The following is a 16,890-nucleotide window of genomic DNA, read 5'->3' on the forward strand; positions in this document are numbered from 1 at the left end:
ATATACATTATTCAAAAATTATCATAAGAACTGTGCTACAGGAATTGTTATAAGATGATGTATGTGTAAGAAATATTTCGTTTCAATAAATTAAAGTCACGATTGATGGAAGTCATCTCTAATGTAACATCAAACATTGCCTTGATTTATTTTCTTCTGTTAGTGATCTTAGTAAGAATTACACATTGGACAATTTAGCTGTCAATATGAACCACCTCTTATTCAAACCATGAATGATACATGATATTTTTTGTATAGTTTAGATGCTTCAGTTGTGCTTGGCTCTCTGGGTATTATCACTATATGGTGCTATGCTCTCTTGTCATGACTGATCGCACGCTAGGGAGGAAGGGCTGCACAAACTTCTATCACAAATGGTTCTTTGTGCAACAAAAATGAGTAACTTCAACAAATTAAAAAAAAAAAATATTTGCAGTTCTTCCTTGCAGCTAAAATTTTGATAGTGTGTTTTTCATTGTATCTTTCCTGCATAAAAAAAATTTCGTAGTAGGTTTCAAATTCGTGAATTGGACCAACTCCTTGTTAAATGGTCTGTTGGAGAGTTCCTGCCTAATAACAAACCAACTGCCTATTCTTCATGCCAAATATCTAGTACAGTTTGTGGGCTTGTTGGTTGATTAGTTGGTTGGTTGGTTGATTTGGGGGAGGGGACCAAACAGTGAGGTCATCGGTCCCATCGGATTAGGGTAGGATGGGGAAGGAAGTCGGCCATCCATTTTCACAGGAATCATCCTGGCATTTACCTGAAGCAATTTAGGGAAATTGAGGAAAACCTAAACGAGGATGGCTGGAGGCAGGTTTGAAATGTTGTTGCTCTGGATGCAAGTCCAGTGAGCTAACCACTGTGCCACCTTGCTTGGTAGTACGGTTTGTACCTCCACTTGTGTCTAACTATGAGTCTTTAAATCGTTGGAAAAAGCAAAGGCAAAAACAATGTACTTCCTATTTTGAGTTTTCAACGGAGGGAATAGAAAGTGAGGACGAGCAGTGTCCTTCTCTGCGCCCTTCATTAAATTGCTGTGGCCAGGAATGATTTGAAGTGGTGGTAGCTGACCCGGAATGCTTTGAAGTGGTGTGAGTCTTTCATATCTGTGGTCAACACAGTGATGTAGTAATAAAAACAGTCAGACTTTGTGAGAACTGCGTCAGAACCAATGTCATCAGAGTAATCCCCAAATAGATTCACTATGGATGGTGCTAATAGGTTCTCATTGCAATATGTCTTCAATATAAAAAAGCAAGATGTCAGAGTGAGACCGAACAGTATACTAGCAGTGCTTTCAGCTAATGTAAAAATGGCAATGCATTGTTACTAGATTGTTTATTTATATATGTTTAATTTGGTTAAATAATTAAGATATGAAAATAATTACTTTGAGTTGAAGTCAAATATCTACTTGGCAATAAATGTGCACTTGATGGAGTTTATAAATACACTTTAACATCTCATAACATGTTATCTCAAAATTTTTATCATTATGATGGATTTAATATTTTGGCAGGTTGATGCAGTGTTGGGTGACTGCACTGTTTTCTGGCATTCAGTGGTGGACCTTGCTGCATATTCACCAGCATATCAACAATTGTTAAAACTAACTTGTGTGCCTGACAGTAAAAGCTTCCTTGTATCACTTCTAGCAGCAGGTAACATAGATTTCTGATAAATAAATTATTTAAATATTTATTGTAACGTCTCCCATAGTTAATATGAGTGAGTGTTTCTATGTACAATACTTTTTGCAGACACTGGGGAAACTTTTTCACTATTTAACAGTGTGTGCGTTGACTTGAAACGCTGTGACTACACCAGTTTTCATAATGCCATTTGTTCCGGGAGTGTGTACCACCCTGTAATTTCATTTCCAAGTATTATATTTAACAAATAATATTAATTGAAAGTTATATTTAGGAAAACCTCTTTTTCTCAATAGTGGTCGACGACTGAGGGTCGATCGTGTTGTTGTAACTTCTACACCTACATAGATACTCTGCAAGCCACTGTACGGTGCATGGCGGAAGGTACCCTGTACTACTAATAATCATTTCCTTTCATCTAGGTAAAATTGAACCGGGATTCCTTGCAAATAGAGAGAGGGAAAAATGACTGTCTGTTTCCCTCTGTATGAGCCCTAACTTTCCTTATCTTATCTTCATGGTCATTACGCGCAATGTATGTTGGTGACAGATGAATCGTTTGGCAGTCAGCTTCAAATGCCAGCTCTCTAAATTTTCTCGATAGTGTTTCTTGAAAAGAACATTGCATTCCCTCCAGGAATTCCCATTTTAGTTCCGCAAGCATCACTGTTACATTTGTGTGTTGTTTATACTTACTGGTAACAAATCTAGCCGCCCACCTCTGAATGGCTTCAGTGTCTTCCATTAATCTAAGCTAGTACAGATCCCAAACACTCAAGCATTACTCAAAAATAGGTCACACCAGCATCCTATCTGCAGTCTCCTTTACAGGTGAAACCATTCTTTCTTAAAATCCCCCCAATAAACCGAAGTTGACCATTCACTGATCCCTACTACAATTCTCACATGCTCATTCAATCTCATTTCGTTTTGCAACATTACGCCCAGATATTTAAACAACTTGACTGTGTCAAGCAGGACACTAGTAATGTTGTATCTAAACATTACAGGTATGATTTTCTTATTCATCCACATTAACTTACATTTTTCCCCATTTAGGGCCACCTCCCCTTCATCACACTAACTGGAAATTTTGTCTAAGTCGTCATGTATCTTCCTACAGTCACTCAACTTTGACACCTTACTGTAGGCCACAGCATCATCAGTAAACAACTGCAGACTGCTGCCAACCTGTCCGCCAAATCATTTATGTGTATAGAGAACAATAGCAGACCTATTACACACTCCTGATGATACCCTTGTCTCTGATAAACACTCACCATTGAGGACAACATACTGGTTTCTATCATTTAAAAAGTCCTGGAGCTACTAAAAAATATCTGTGAACTTATTCCATATGCTCATACCTTTGTTAACAGCCAGCAATGGGACATCGTTTTGAATGCTTCCTGGAAAACTTGAAATATGGAATCCATAGTTCACAGTATATCATGTGAGCGATGCTTTCCAAAACTGTGCTGATTCATGGACATGAAAATGAGCTTCTCAGTCTCCAGAAAGTATATTATATTCGAACTGAGAATATGTTCAAGGATTCTGCAGCAAACGAAAGTTAGGAATATTAGTTTGTAATTTTGTGGGTTCGTTCTTTTGCTCTTTTATATACTGGAGTCACTTGCACTTTTTTCCGGTTGCTTGGGACTCTGTGCTGGGCAAGAGTGTCATGACAAATGCAAGCTAGGTAAGGGGCCAGTGCCTTAGAGTGCTCTTTGTAAAATTGGACTAGAATTGCATTTGGACAGGGTGATTCATTTGCTTTCATATCTTTCAGTTGTTTCTCTACATCAGGGATGCTTATTACTGTGTTGTCCATACAGGAGTCTGTCTGGATGGTCAGATGACGGCATGTTTGTAAGATTCTCCTGTGTGAATGATTTCATGAACATGAAATTTAAAACTTTGGCTTTCATCTCTAGCAGGTTTGTTTGATTCTCCTGTGTGAATGATTTCTCGAACATCGACTTTAAAACTTTGGCTTTCACCTCTAGCAGGTCTGTTTGTTTTAATTCTGCTGGTATGCAAGGATAACTATAATGTTCCGCTGTCACAGGAGCAGTGGTTATCTTGATCTAAAAAAAACTTTAATAAATATAAATTAGAGAGTGAATCACAGATATAAGCTAGAAATAATTAGAAATTCATTGTATACCTTTTTATTTTGTTAATAATGACTTTATCTTGGCTTTTCAATCCAATAATTTCGTCATGCAGTTAGAGCAATAACAGGAGCAGCTAGAATTATTACTGCTGACTAGCTCATCTCAACAAAGAAGAGGAGTCACAGAAGTCAGAATAATTTCTAACACAAGCCCTGTGATGTGGACCCACGTCGATGATTTAATCTCTTGGCTGATATTATTGGAATCGTGTACAAGATACAGAAATTTGTTAGTAAGAATAAAAAAATAATTTCTCAATGAAAATTCCATAAATTTAAGTAAAATCAAAGTGGATACTACAAATGCAGGTCTCATGAGGTATGCGGGAGATTATCCGAGGAGTTCGGAATGTAGGGTAGAAGCTACTGGAAGAAGGGAAGCTGTGGAAGGGAGGGACGGGTTGGGGATCAGGATCATGAGTCGAGCTTGAATTGTGTGTGTCAACAGAACACCTGCCCATGAAAGGTGAAGGTGCCCCAGGAGAAAATCCAAGTCTGGCACACAGTTTTAATATGGCAGAAAGTTGCTTGTTACTGTGTAGTTAGTAGTATTAATTGTTGAATATGAGATCCAGGAGGGGATTTGATGATAAAAATATGGGGATGTAGCTGTTTTGTGAATGAGCCAGATTTTTTGAAGAAGCTAACTGACATTGTAATTTGTTTTGTTAGCATTAAGTCATGAGATTTGGGTGTGCAATTGTTGAAACTTTGGAAGCCAAAAGAATGATAAAGTACATGGCTGTGGAATAAAATCAGCCAAGGAACAGTAGGCAACTTAAGACTTCTACTCAACATGGGAGGTATATGGAAGAATTTATTAACTTGCTCAACTACAGCCGTCTGCAGTTCACTCACCACAGATCCCATTACTGAACATTGCACAAACTGCTAAAGACATGTACTCGGCAACAGGAGGTGTAGGGCACAAATAATTACCTGACACCCAGGTTATGTTTCCCCTCATTCACCACCAATAATTGCTGAGAATTGCTGTAATGCAACTGTAGGTGATAGCTCAGGTAGTGTGAATGATAATAAATTGAAACATACTGTATGTTTTCATCAGAATGTAAGAAGCATGTGAAATAAGAAATATAATCTTTTCCTATCATAATAGGTAATTAAAAATCTAAAGGTATTTCTCCAGATGTGTTGTGCATGACAAAGCTCTATTTGGAAGTGATAGAAATTGAGCAGGTCCACTTACAATGTAAATTGGAATAGCTATACAAACAGGAAGTGCATAAGACCTGAAAAGAATATTGCGTTAAACAGTCTTAGAGTGTTACAGTAACAGACATGGAAATATACAAGATAGCAGTTCAGATGGTATACAGGTGTCCAAAAGGAAACATTTAGACAGCTGTTGAAAGCACTTTTCTAGAAGTAATTCCCATAGTTAACAATGCAAGTAGATTTGTGCTAGTTGCAGTTGGTTGTTAATATAACTTAAAAAAGTAGCTTGCAGTGGCCATTTGTAATTTTTGATGCTTACATGACTCATTTTTTTGCTCCTGTAGCCTCTCATTTGTTGTGGAGCATATGGGACAGGATTTGCGAGTGATGGCCACCCTGCAGCTGAACTTGTTGCAAAATAAAGACCAGCAGAAGAAGCGGCTTCTATGCAAAGGCCTGCCTGGCTTGGTTGGCCCTGCTGGCAGCTACACTAGCCATCAGCTTCATTGAAGCACAAACTCTCCCATCTAACTCTGAAAATGTCTTTGATAAGGTGATTTCCTGTGGGAGGAGCCAGACAAAGAGTGCCCAATATCATAGGGCAAGGAAGACTCAAAAGATTTAGAGAAGGCTACCTTCAGAGGGGAGTAAACCCTAAAGAAAACGAAGTCCTCCAGGATGGGGGTTAGATATGGGGCCAATAAACCTCTTCTCTGTAAAAAACATCATATTATGAAACATCAGTAAGAGCTTCAGATAATAGATGGGAGATACAGAATACTACTTTCACTAAGGAAAAGCATAAAAAATTTGGCAGTAGTAGCTAAGAGTATATGAACAATGTTGAAACCTGGAAAATTGAAATAAATAGTTGATGTATCAACAAAAATAATCAATTTCCGAAAATGTAATGTAACTGGATAAATAAAAGATCCACTCACCAAGTGGCAGCAGGAGAAAGCATATATGAAGGTTAAGTAAATCTACAAGCTTTAGGAGCCAGTGGGGAAGGGGAAGGGAGAAAGATGGAGGAAAAGTACTGGTGAGCTTTACAAAATGGGAAGAGTTTAGAGAAGTCACCTGGAACCTTGGTCAGAGAAGACTTACCAGATGGGATGAGTAGGAAAGACTGACTGTTGGAGGCTGCACTGGTGGATTTTTGAACTTTGCTGAAGAGTTTTGTTGAAATGGGAAGAGAGCTATATATGTGTTTTATAGACAGTGAAAAGACTTTTGATAATGTGGGTTGGAATAGCTGCAATGAGGGAAAACCAGATGACTCGTCAACAGGATAGAATTAGGTAAAGGAGTATGACAAGGCTGCTGTTGGTTTCCTGCACTTTGCAGCCCACACTTAGAAAATATGACTGACTACTGCCCAATAGGTGGCAAGGTAAAAATTGAAGAAGAAGAAGAAGAAGAATATGATATTGAGGTTTGCAATATCAGAGCAGACCTGTGATTGGATTCAAGACTTTCTTGCAGATAAAACTCAACATGTAGCTCGTAATGGAACTAAATCAACAGATGTAAAGGTAATGTCTGGAGTACCACAGGGAAGTGTGATAGGACCATCACTTTTCGCTATATATATATATATATATAAATGATCTAGTAGAAAGCGTCGGATGCTCTTTAAGGCTAATCACAGATGATGCAGTTGTTTATACCAAAGTAGCAACGCCAGAAGGTAGTAAAAATTTTCAGAACAACCTGCAGAGAATTGATGAATGGTGCAGACTCTGGCAGTTGACCCTGATTGTGAATATATTTAACATAGTGTGCATTCATAGGAAAAGAAATCCACTACTGTACAGCCACACTATTGACGACAAACAGCTGGAGACAGCATCTGCCGTAAAATATCTAGGCATAACTATCCAGAGCGACCTTAAGTGGAATGACCATATAAAACAGATAGTGGGAAAAGCAGACACAAGACGCAGATTCTTCATCAGAAGAATCATAAGGAAATGTAACTCATCCATGAAAGAAGTGGTTTATAAGGCACTTTTTCACCCAATTCTTCAGTATTGTACATCTGTTTGGGTTCCCTATAAGGTAGGACTGATAGAGGAGAGAGAGAAGGTCCAACGAAGAGCGGTGTGTTTCATCAGCGGATTGTTTAGCTGGCATTAGAGGATTACGGACATGCTAAACAAACTCCATTGGCAGACATTACAAGAGCGACGTTGTGCATCACGGGGATTTACTACTGAAATTTTGGGATAGCACTTTTCAAGAGGAGTCAGACAACATATTACTTCCTGCCACATACATCTCATGTATTGACCACGAGGAGAAAATTAGAGCTAATACAGAGGCTTACCGACAATCATTCTTCCCAAACACTATTCGCGAGTGGAACAGGGTTGGAGGGGTCAGATAGTGAGCTAGTGGTACTGAAAGTACCCTTCGCCACACACCATTAGGTGGCTTGCGGAGTACGATGTAGATGTAAATTACATGGTCCTTCTAGCAGGGTCGGTTTAAGGAATTTTGGGGCCACATGTGAAGTCTGAGTATGGGGTTCTCGCTCTTTCAGGTGTGTGTGTGTGTGTGTGTGTGTGTGTGTGTGTGTGTGTGTGTGTGTGTGTGTTTGAACCTCAAACAGTTTTAATGAAATTCACAGACTGAGGATTCTTTGAATGTATGTGCAAAAGAGCCAGGGGTATATTCACTACTAGTCTACCGGCAACTTCACATGGTAAGCCCTTGTGAAATCATGGGTAATCTAGTACTTGTTTATAAAAATTCACTCATTTATCTTTTATATAGAGTGTAGTGTGCTAATCTTAGGTTGTAAGAATACTAGATGGTGTAGATTTCACAATATCGCCATTCATCTCTTTTTGTGTAATGCAAACAGATGGTGGTGGTGGTGCTGTTGCTAGATTACCAGTTCATCTTTGCCATGTTAAATTTAAGCACTTAGGCATTAAAACTTGCACAAAATACGTGAAGTATACACTAAAACAAGGAAAGTATGCATCAAAAATATACTAATATGAATGAACGTTCGCCTAAAACTAAGACCCAACAGAACTGGAAAAACAGGAGTCTAAAAATTTATTAGGTGTGTATGGTATTACAGTAATACTGAGCCAATTCTGAACTGATTTTAGTTTTGTCTGTTATAATAAATTACTAAATATTTTTTCCAAATGTTTCAGAAAGGTCATGCTTACATTTGTCAAAATAGTTTTCACATTTGGAAAAATTGGCTGACGTAGTAGTAATAACTTTTACATGCACTGCTAAAACCATACAAAATTAGTCATATGATTAAATAGATACTATCTAATGATAAGTAAAACAGGGAAAAGCCTACTTAATTGTAAAAGCATTATTTTAAAAATTAACAATATTATGTAAAGTTTAATTCCTACTCATCATAGAGTGGAAATGCCGAGTCACAGATAAGTGCTTATCTACAACTCAGCATCTCCACTACATGGTGAGTTGCAACTATTCTTTTCATAATATTTTTCTTTCTTTCTTTCTTTCTTTCTTTCTTTCTTTCTTTGGGTCATCTAAGGACCATGCACTAATTTTAATGCTTCCTTCTACGTTTTTCTTTCTCTTTACTCCAGTATTCTTTCATCTTTCAACTATGTATCCTTTTTCTCTCCTTGGACCACTTTGACCTTGTCTTCTTCTGCCTCCTGCAGTGGAATCCTTCCATTTTTAACACTTTCCTCTTGAAAATCTCTCTCTGTTATATCTTTTTCACTTATGTTGTTTCTTTCCTAAATTCTTGAATCCAGGCTATTGTTGACTTCTTGTCCCAAAGATATTTAAAAATCTGTTTGGTTAACCTGTTGCCTTTCATTCTGTATAAGTGTCCAAAAAACAGCAGTCACCTCTTTCATAGTGTTTCCTTTATGTTTTCTATGTTGCTGTAAACTTCTTCATTGCTTCTTAATTTCCATACCTTTGTATTTTTTGGTGGCCCAAGTATTTTTTGAATGATTTTTCTTTCTAGGACTTCATGTTTGTGTAATTTATATTTCAGTGCTAAACATGCACTTGCATAGAGACATTCTGGTTCTAATACTCTCTATTTTATGCACTCTTTCTTCTACAGTGAAGTTTTCTAAGCCATTTTCTTGGATAATTTCTCCCAAATATTTCAATTTATTTATCCTCCTTATCTCGCCGTTATCTGGTGCTAGCAATTCCAGAGAATTTTTTATATTTGTCATAAATTTTATTTTTTCTACAGATATTCTTAAAACTTCTTTGTTGGCTGTTTCTTCCAAGAGATTGATTTGTATTCTAGCATTTGTTAGGTTTTCAGAAAGAACGGCAAAATCATTCACAGATGTTACAGTGATTTCAATACCTTTCTTTTTTTTCTTTCTTTTTTTTAAAGTTCCCAGTCGGATTGTTGATAGTTTCTGTTCTTTTAGTTATTTTTTCCAGTCTCTTACTATTTACTCTAGTATGCAATTAAAGAGGAGTGGAGACAGGCCATCGCCTTGCCTTGCACCTGTTTTTATGCGTTCGATATTTCACCCTGAAACTTTACTTTTGATTTGGTGTCTGTGAGTGTTTCACAAATAAGTTTCGCTAATTTAGATTTGATGACATTATTCTATCCTGAATTTTCCATTGTTTTACTTTAAAAATTACTCACTTAAATCTTCACTTTTCTTGCTTTTTGAGCGCTAAAGACATTTACCAGTTTCTGTGTCTCAAGCGAAAGTGCAATCTTTCTTTACACTGCTATTATGGCAAGACCTCTTAGTTGCTTGTTGCTCAGTGAAGATCTGAAATAGTTCTTAATTATCTTTAACTTGAAAAAGCTATTTTCTGCAGAAGCTACAGACACTGGCATGGCATTTTGGAAAAGCTTCTTTCAAGTCCATTTCGAAGATGTACTGAACTAGTTCTAAACGTGTTTGCAGTATGTGGAAGCAGTTCCAGTTTGTTTGCAAGTTGTTTGAATTTATGGCATCTAAATGCATTTTAAGGTCTCTCAAAGTTTCTGCAAGATTTCTGCATCCTCTGTTGAGATCATATTTCTTTGTTGCCAAGTTCATGTCACAGCAGTTAAGGAGCTGCTGAAATATTTGCTTCAAAGATGTGATAATGGTGTCTGCCAAAATGTAGTAATGGTTTACCCTAAAACAATTTTCTTCCCCTGGAATGAGTTCATCCTTAAGAAACCTGCCTTTTAATACTGGGTTCTGTTAACTCGGCAACATTTGCTAAAGATGCAACTAATTCCTCCATTTCTTGGTTAACCTTTTCAAAACTGCTGGTTCTGTGTTCTTCAGTATCACGAAGTGTTGATTTTGTAAATTTTACTATAGTCTCTGATTGATTATCTTCTTGCTGAACTGCTTTATTGACTCTGTTGATATGGCAGAGCACATTATGCCATATCACAGCACACACAAAAATATTGAATTTTGAGATTTCTTTCAAGAGACTAGATACTTCACTGAAACACATTGAATCATTTTTGCATGTGTCCCTTAACTCTGTTAATGCAAGTCTTATGTTATTAGGCTCTGATCTTATAACCTGAATACTTCCAGTCCTGGCCTCCCATCTGGTATCACACAGTGGTTTCAGTGTCATGTTTACATTATTCTCAAGTCCTTCTCAATGGTAAAAGTTAATGTGAACAATCTGTGAACTATATAAAAAAAAGGGCACAATTATAGATGATATAAATGCTTCATTAATAACGGAGTTCGACCTATGAGAACAACAAGGCATATAATGAGATCTTAGATTTTCTTCGATGATACAAGCTCCTTACCACTCTTCGTGCTCTTCACATTGCTCTCCTTGTTGTAAAAGTGTCCCCTACAATCTACAAGTGGTATGCCATGGGTATGTAGTATAATAACCTTAACAAAACACATCTCCATCTCATTTCTTCCTGATCAGTTTGGTCTTGAGTTGCCTGATCAATTAATTTTGAGTTTTTAATTCTCTGCAAAAGCTCTTTCCAGTTGAGCATTTCAGTAATATGATTGTAGGACTGTACTGGGTTAGAGAGAACTTTGGACAAGCTTTGCCAGTCTCTTAAACCATTTCTTGTGATAGTGACACCACTCAAATTGAACAAAACACAACACAACAAAAACAATACCACAGCATCCTTTTTTTTAGAATGTGCAAGCCACGTTTCCTAAACTTTTTCATCGTTTGAAAGATGACAGAAGCAATGAGAAACAATAAATCACCTTATTGTCTCACTAGCTGCAGGCGATGTGACATTTTTACATTGATGTCTTGTGGACCATTCATAATTGCTCTTATCCTAAAATCATCATTTATAATATCCGACCAGGTTCCTGAATCTGTAAGATCATTAACAACTTGCAAGCCATTACCTTTCTTAGAGGATTTTCTTTCATCTTTGAGATCTTGGCGTGCACCAGTTTGCTGTGCAGTAACATTACACAGATCTGTGTCATAAAAGTTGTTTCAAATTTATTAAGTGATTTTTATAGTATTTTTCAATGCTGATTTCGGGAATAGTGAAAAAATTCCATCATGTACGGTTATTTCACAAACTCCTTGTCTAGTTTTTGCTTTCTTCTATATTTCAGTGCTCTAGTGAATTTGATTTTTGGTTTTTAGGATCTCCATAAACTGTTAATTAGCTGTTTTTGTACTAGATATATGTAAAATAAAGAGTAATTAGGAGAAAACAGCGGTATTTTCATGTCAGTGCCTGTCTGTTGTACTACCTCTTCCCCTGCCATCACCAAGCAGTGAGCTTCAGCTATTGTCCTTCAGTTCACAGTACCTCTTCACTCTGTGCTGTGTACTTGTTGTTGTTTACTAGTGGTTTAAAGTAGTGACTGTTTTCTTGAGTTGTGAAGTTGTTTTATGGACAATGGCTACCAAAGGATGTATAAACTCGCCAGATTGTTTCTGTCACATTTGTGGCAACTGTACCATTAAAAAGCAACAAAGAAACATTTCTGATTTTGTTGAAAAGTGTATTTCACCTATTTTGGTATAAAGTTAGGCAATCAAGATAAGCCTTGGGCACCGTAGAAAGTTTCTTCAGCGTGTGTTGAAGAATGGAGGCAATGGTTTCAATGTAAAAAGCAGTCCTTATGTTTTGGAATACCAATGGTTTGGAGGGAGCCCAAAAAACATACTGATGACTGCTATTTTTGTTTGTGCAACAAACATGAGGTTTCAATTAGAAAAACAAAAAGGATATTTGTTACTCTAACATTCAATCAGCCATTCGCCCTGTTCCTCATGAACCAGAAGTATCAATAGCCTCTCCTCCACATTCTTTGGATGATATAGATGATCATGAGCCATTGGCTCAGCAAGGTGATAGTAAAGAAGTCAGAGATTACTATGCTCCTGGCACAACCGATCCCATTCCATTCTCACAATGTGAACTGAAAGATTTGGTTAGAGACCTAGGCATTTCTAAAGAATTTGCAGAGTTTTTAAGATCTAGATTGAAAGATAAACATATGTTGGATCCGGGTTCATCCTTCTCTTGGTATCGATTGTGGAAAAAGGAGTTTGTATCTTTCTTCTCTCAAGAAGGTGACCTGGTGTTTTGCTGTGATGTTCCTGGACTTATGGCACATTTCAAAATAGAATATGTTCCTGATGAGTGGAAACTTTTTACTGATTCTTCAAAAAGAAGCCTTAAAGTAGTACTTCTACACAATGGCAATAAGTCTGCTTCTATACCAGTTGGACACTCAGTTCACTTAGAATCTTATGAAAACCTTGAACTGGTTTTAAGGAAACTCTGCTATTCAGACCACAAATGGACACTATGTGGTGATTTAAAAGTGATTTCAAGCTGCTTGGTCATCAGAGTGGCTATACAAAGTTCCCTTGGCTTCTCTGTGAATGGGGCAGTAAAGACAGAAAGCAACTCTACATAAAAAAAAAAGTTGGCCCTTGTGAAAAACCTTACAGTTAGAGATTAAAAAGGTTGAGAGGAAAAGTGTTGTGGATCCCAAAAAGGTATTACTTCCACCACCTCACATTAAGTTGGAGCTGATGAAACAATCTGTTAAGGCATTGCCAAAAGAAGGGGAGTGTTTAAGATATCTTTGTGGACAGTTTCGTGGTTTATCCCAGGCAAAGCTAAAGGAAGGAATCTTTGTCAGACCAGACATTAGAAAACTAATGACAGATCCCAACTTTTTGGACAAAATGGAAACAGAAGAGAAGGCAGCATGAACATCTTTTAAATTAGTTGTTACTGGTTTCCTAGGTAACATAAGAGATCCATACTACAAGACAATCATCACAGACCTGCTCGACAACTTTCAGAAGCTGGGCTATAACAAGAGCACTCACATCTTGACTACTTCCCTGCAAACCTTGGTGATGTAAGTGAAGAGCAGACCAAAAGATTCCACCAAGACACCAAATAAATGGAAAGAAGATATCAAGGAAGATGGAACGTCAACTTGATAGCGGTCTTTAATGATTTCACAGCCGGAAAATCAATAAAAGAAGCTTCGACAGAAAGCGAAAGTGTTATTATAAGGATTTACAAGCTTAAAGAAAAATGGAAGTGTACTGGAAATGTAGTTTAGAACATGATTTATAAATAAAATAAAATTTTATAATGTTGGAAGAAATGTGATAAATTGCTTAAATTTTATTATACCCAAAATGTGTGACAAAATCTGATGTGATAGAAAATTGACTGCATTTTTGAAATCAGTGCTGAAAAGTACATAAGTCAATTATCAAATTTCAAAAGATATTTTTTGCAGACCTGTGTTATTATTAGCTACTTCCGCTACTGGAACACTGTCATCAGCACGAAACATAAGATTCTTCAGCATTATCAGCTGATAAACCTTTAGTAACACTACATTCTTTCACATCCCACTGTACATTCACTGAAACAATTGATGAACCCTATGGCTGCAACTGCTCTTATAGGTTGTTGTTGCCTAGGTTTTCTTTTTTTGGCAACAGAGAGTATTTACAATCCATTCTAACCATAGCATACAACAGATCACAAGCTCTAATAGCATCAGGTGCAGACCATAGACTGCCTTCGTACTTCACACCTGACTGGGTTGCTGAATCAAGAAACTAGAAACTTTATGGCCCTTTACTCAAATGCACCTGCCCATGGATTAGCAGTGGAAATCCCAGATTGCTTGGTGGCCCACACTGCACTTTTGTCTGGCAGGGAAAACTTACTGATTCGGTCAATGACATCAAACATTTCTGGTATTTCCACAAATGCTGACAACTGACTAGGACAGAAATAGAAATCCCTATTTTCTTCGGTTCACTGGGAGAATGACTGTTTCAGTTTTCATCAAAGCCGTCCAGTTTAAGAAAAAATGGAATCAGCAAGTGAGGTGCTCTCAACAGCCATACTAGCGTGAATGGAGCCTGTTAATCTTTTAACTAGAAACCACCCTGAACTTGGTCCTCACAGGTCTGCAGTGATTCCAGTTGCCTTATTGCCCTACCTTCTAGCAACAGATGAATGAGAATTACAGTGTACAGTGGGGGCCAATGAAGGTAAAGGAATGATTTAGGGAATGAAAGTAAATACAAAGAAAACAAAAGTGACTTCACGAGGGGAGGGGTTGGATAAAAAGGGAAAGAATGTGGAGTGGAGAAATAGTAGAACACATTCAAAGCCTTAAATACTTGGCAAGCAGAATAGACACTGACGGTTAGACCAGTGCAGAAATTAAAACCAGGACAGCACTGACAAAAAGGCATTTTCTAAGAAATGGAGAATTTTCTGGAGCGAAATGGGCAAATATTTCAGGAGAAAGACTACTAAAAATTTTTGTACAGCATGTCCTGCACGGTGCTGAAATGTGAATGTGGAGGAAGAAAGATTGAGCAGGGTGAAGTGGAAGGTTTTGATTTGTGGACATGGTGGGGGGTGGAAAGGATTAATTGGGAAGAACAGAATAGAAAATGGAGAGAGAGAGAGAGAGAGAGAGAGAGAGAGAGAGAGAGAGAGGAAATGTAATGTTATTACTGAATGTACCATATACTCAAATAATCCGCGCCCTCGAATAATCCGCACACCCCAATTTTGAGGAAGAGGGCGGAAAAATTATTTTTTGCTTTAGTTTGTTTTATTTAAAAAAAAATAATTGTTCCAACATTATGACGTATTCAGAAGTATGTATAATAACTACTGGTTTGAAGCAACACTGCTGTACAGGTTGAGACATCGTTAAAACGCAATTGATTCAGCGGTGCGTAACTATCCATCCAGCGGGCGGGTGGTCAGCGGTGTGCAGCTGGCCGGCTGGCCCTATAGACAGGCGGGCAGTCGGGAAACATTATCACCGCCAGCCGGGACTCTACGCATACCTACAATAGCATAAAAAGATATGTCAATTATTTTGTTTAAGAATTTGTTAATACGGTATGTGCAATAATATATTTTAGTCAGTACTGGTACGTTTTCTCTCTTTCCACTCTATTCATCACTTTCATCGTCATCGCTAGTGGGAGAATCATTGTCGTCTTCACCATCTTCCCATAGAGCGTCGTCCTCTGTTCCATCCAGTGAATTTGTGATTCCACATTTTTTGAAGGATTTTTCCACCAGTGGTTGCGGAATGGAGTCCTCATGCACTTTTCACCCATTCACAAATCTGGGACAAATCCAGCCATTTGATTTTTCCACTAGGTGTGAACTTAGGGTTTCCATCAGCCATCCATTGCGTATATCGCTGTTTAAGTGCAGCTTTGAATGACTGATTTATACACACATCTAGTGGTTGTAGGGTAGATGTTAGGCCTCTAGGGATAGTGACCAAGTCAGTTTTCCCTTTTTGTAATTTGTCTCGCACTTCCTTAGTTGTATGTCTGCGGAAGCTGTCCAGGACCAACATGTTGCGTAAATTCAGTAATGCATCAGGATGACATTGCCAAATACATGCCACCCAGTCAATTATAAATTCATTGTCCAGCCACCCTTTCGGATTCGCTCTCACTAATACCGGTATGCCTTTTACTGATATTTTTGGAACAGTTTTCCTTTTAATTATCACATAAGGTGGTAGCTTTTGTCCATCGCCAGTTACACACATCATCACTGTACATCTTTGTTTCTCACTGCCGCCAGTTCGTATCGTGATGCTGGATTCTCCTTTCCTGTTCACTGTGTTGTTGAGAGGCATCTCAAAATAGACTGACATTTGATCCGCATTACCAATTTGCGATAATATATCACATAACGATGAAAATTCACTATTTTTTCCTCGTAATCGCCTGGAAGCCACTGAGCGATAGTTCTTTTCCTCTGGAATCCTAAACCATTTCGGATGAAAAATCTTGATAGCGAGCCCTGGCTAGCTTTGAAACTGGTAATGCCTAGTTCTTTGGCTAAAGACAATGCTTTAAGTTGCCACATTTCACACGTCATCGCACATCCATATTGTCGCTTCTCATCTACATAATTGCAGAGCCTTTTCTTGAGGTCCAGATGCTTCGCTTTTTGGCCGCGAAATGCCCGGCGATTACTATTAGATTCTGGAAGCTGCGTTTTATTTTTTCATCAGTCACGAATACAATTCTCACTCACGTCGTACTTTCTTCCTGCTGCATGGTTTCCAATATTCTCGGCTTCTTCAATAATTTTCACTTTTTCTTTGGCAGTGTATGAGCGATAATGAGAACTTGTAGCCATAATTAACAAGTTACAAGACATTAATACTTCACTCCTAATGTGCTACTGATGTGTCACAGACTGAGGCCGCAACAATGCAGTAGTGTAATGGGATGTATTGTTGGAGCCAGAGCAGTACCAACAATGTTTTGAATAATATGTGCATCCCAGTTTTTCGTCCTAAAATTCAGGAAAAAACATGCGTGGATTATTCAAGTATATACGGTAATAAAAATGAGGAGGGGCTTAT

The 16,890-nt window shown here is 37.8% G+C and overlaps 1 protein-coding gene across 4 annotated transcripts in view; it reads left to right on the forward strand.

Annotated features, from left to right (window-relative positions):
- Window positions 1–16,890, forward strand: part of LOC126278092 (lysosomal-trafficking regulator) — a 543,055-nt gene that overhangs the window by 158,180 nt on the left and 367,985 nt on the right. For all 4 annotated transcript variants that reach the window (XM_049977936.1, XM_049977935.1, XM_049977937.1 and 1 more), the window contains exon 15: window positions 1,524–1,665. In XM_049977936.1, the coding sequence (XP_049833893.1) occupies window positions 1,524–1,665 (142 nt within the window). The remainder of the gene's footprint in view (window positions 1–1,523; window positions 1,666–16,890) is intronic.

This window comes from Schistocerca gregaria, chromosome 6 (assembly GCF_023897955.1).
Source record: "Schistocerca gregaria isolate iqSchGreg1 chromosome 6, iqSchGreg1.2, whole genome shotgun sequence".
NCBI classification, from domain to species: Eukaryota; Metazoa; Arthropoda; class Insecta; order Orthoptera; family Acrididae; genus Schistocerca; species Schistocerca gregaria.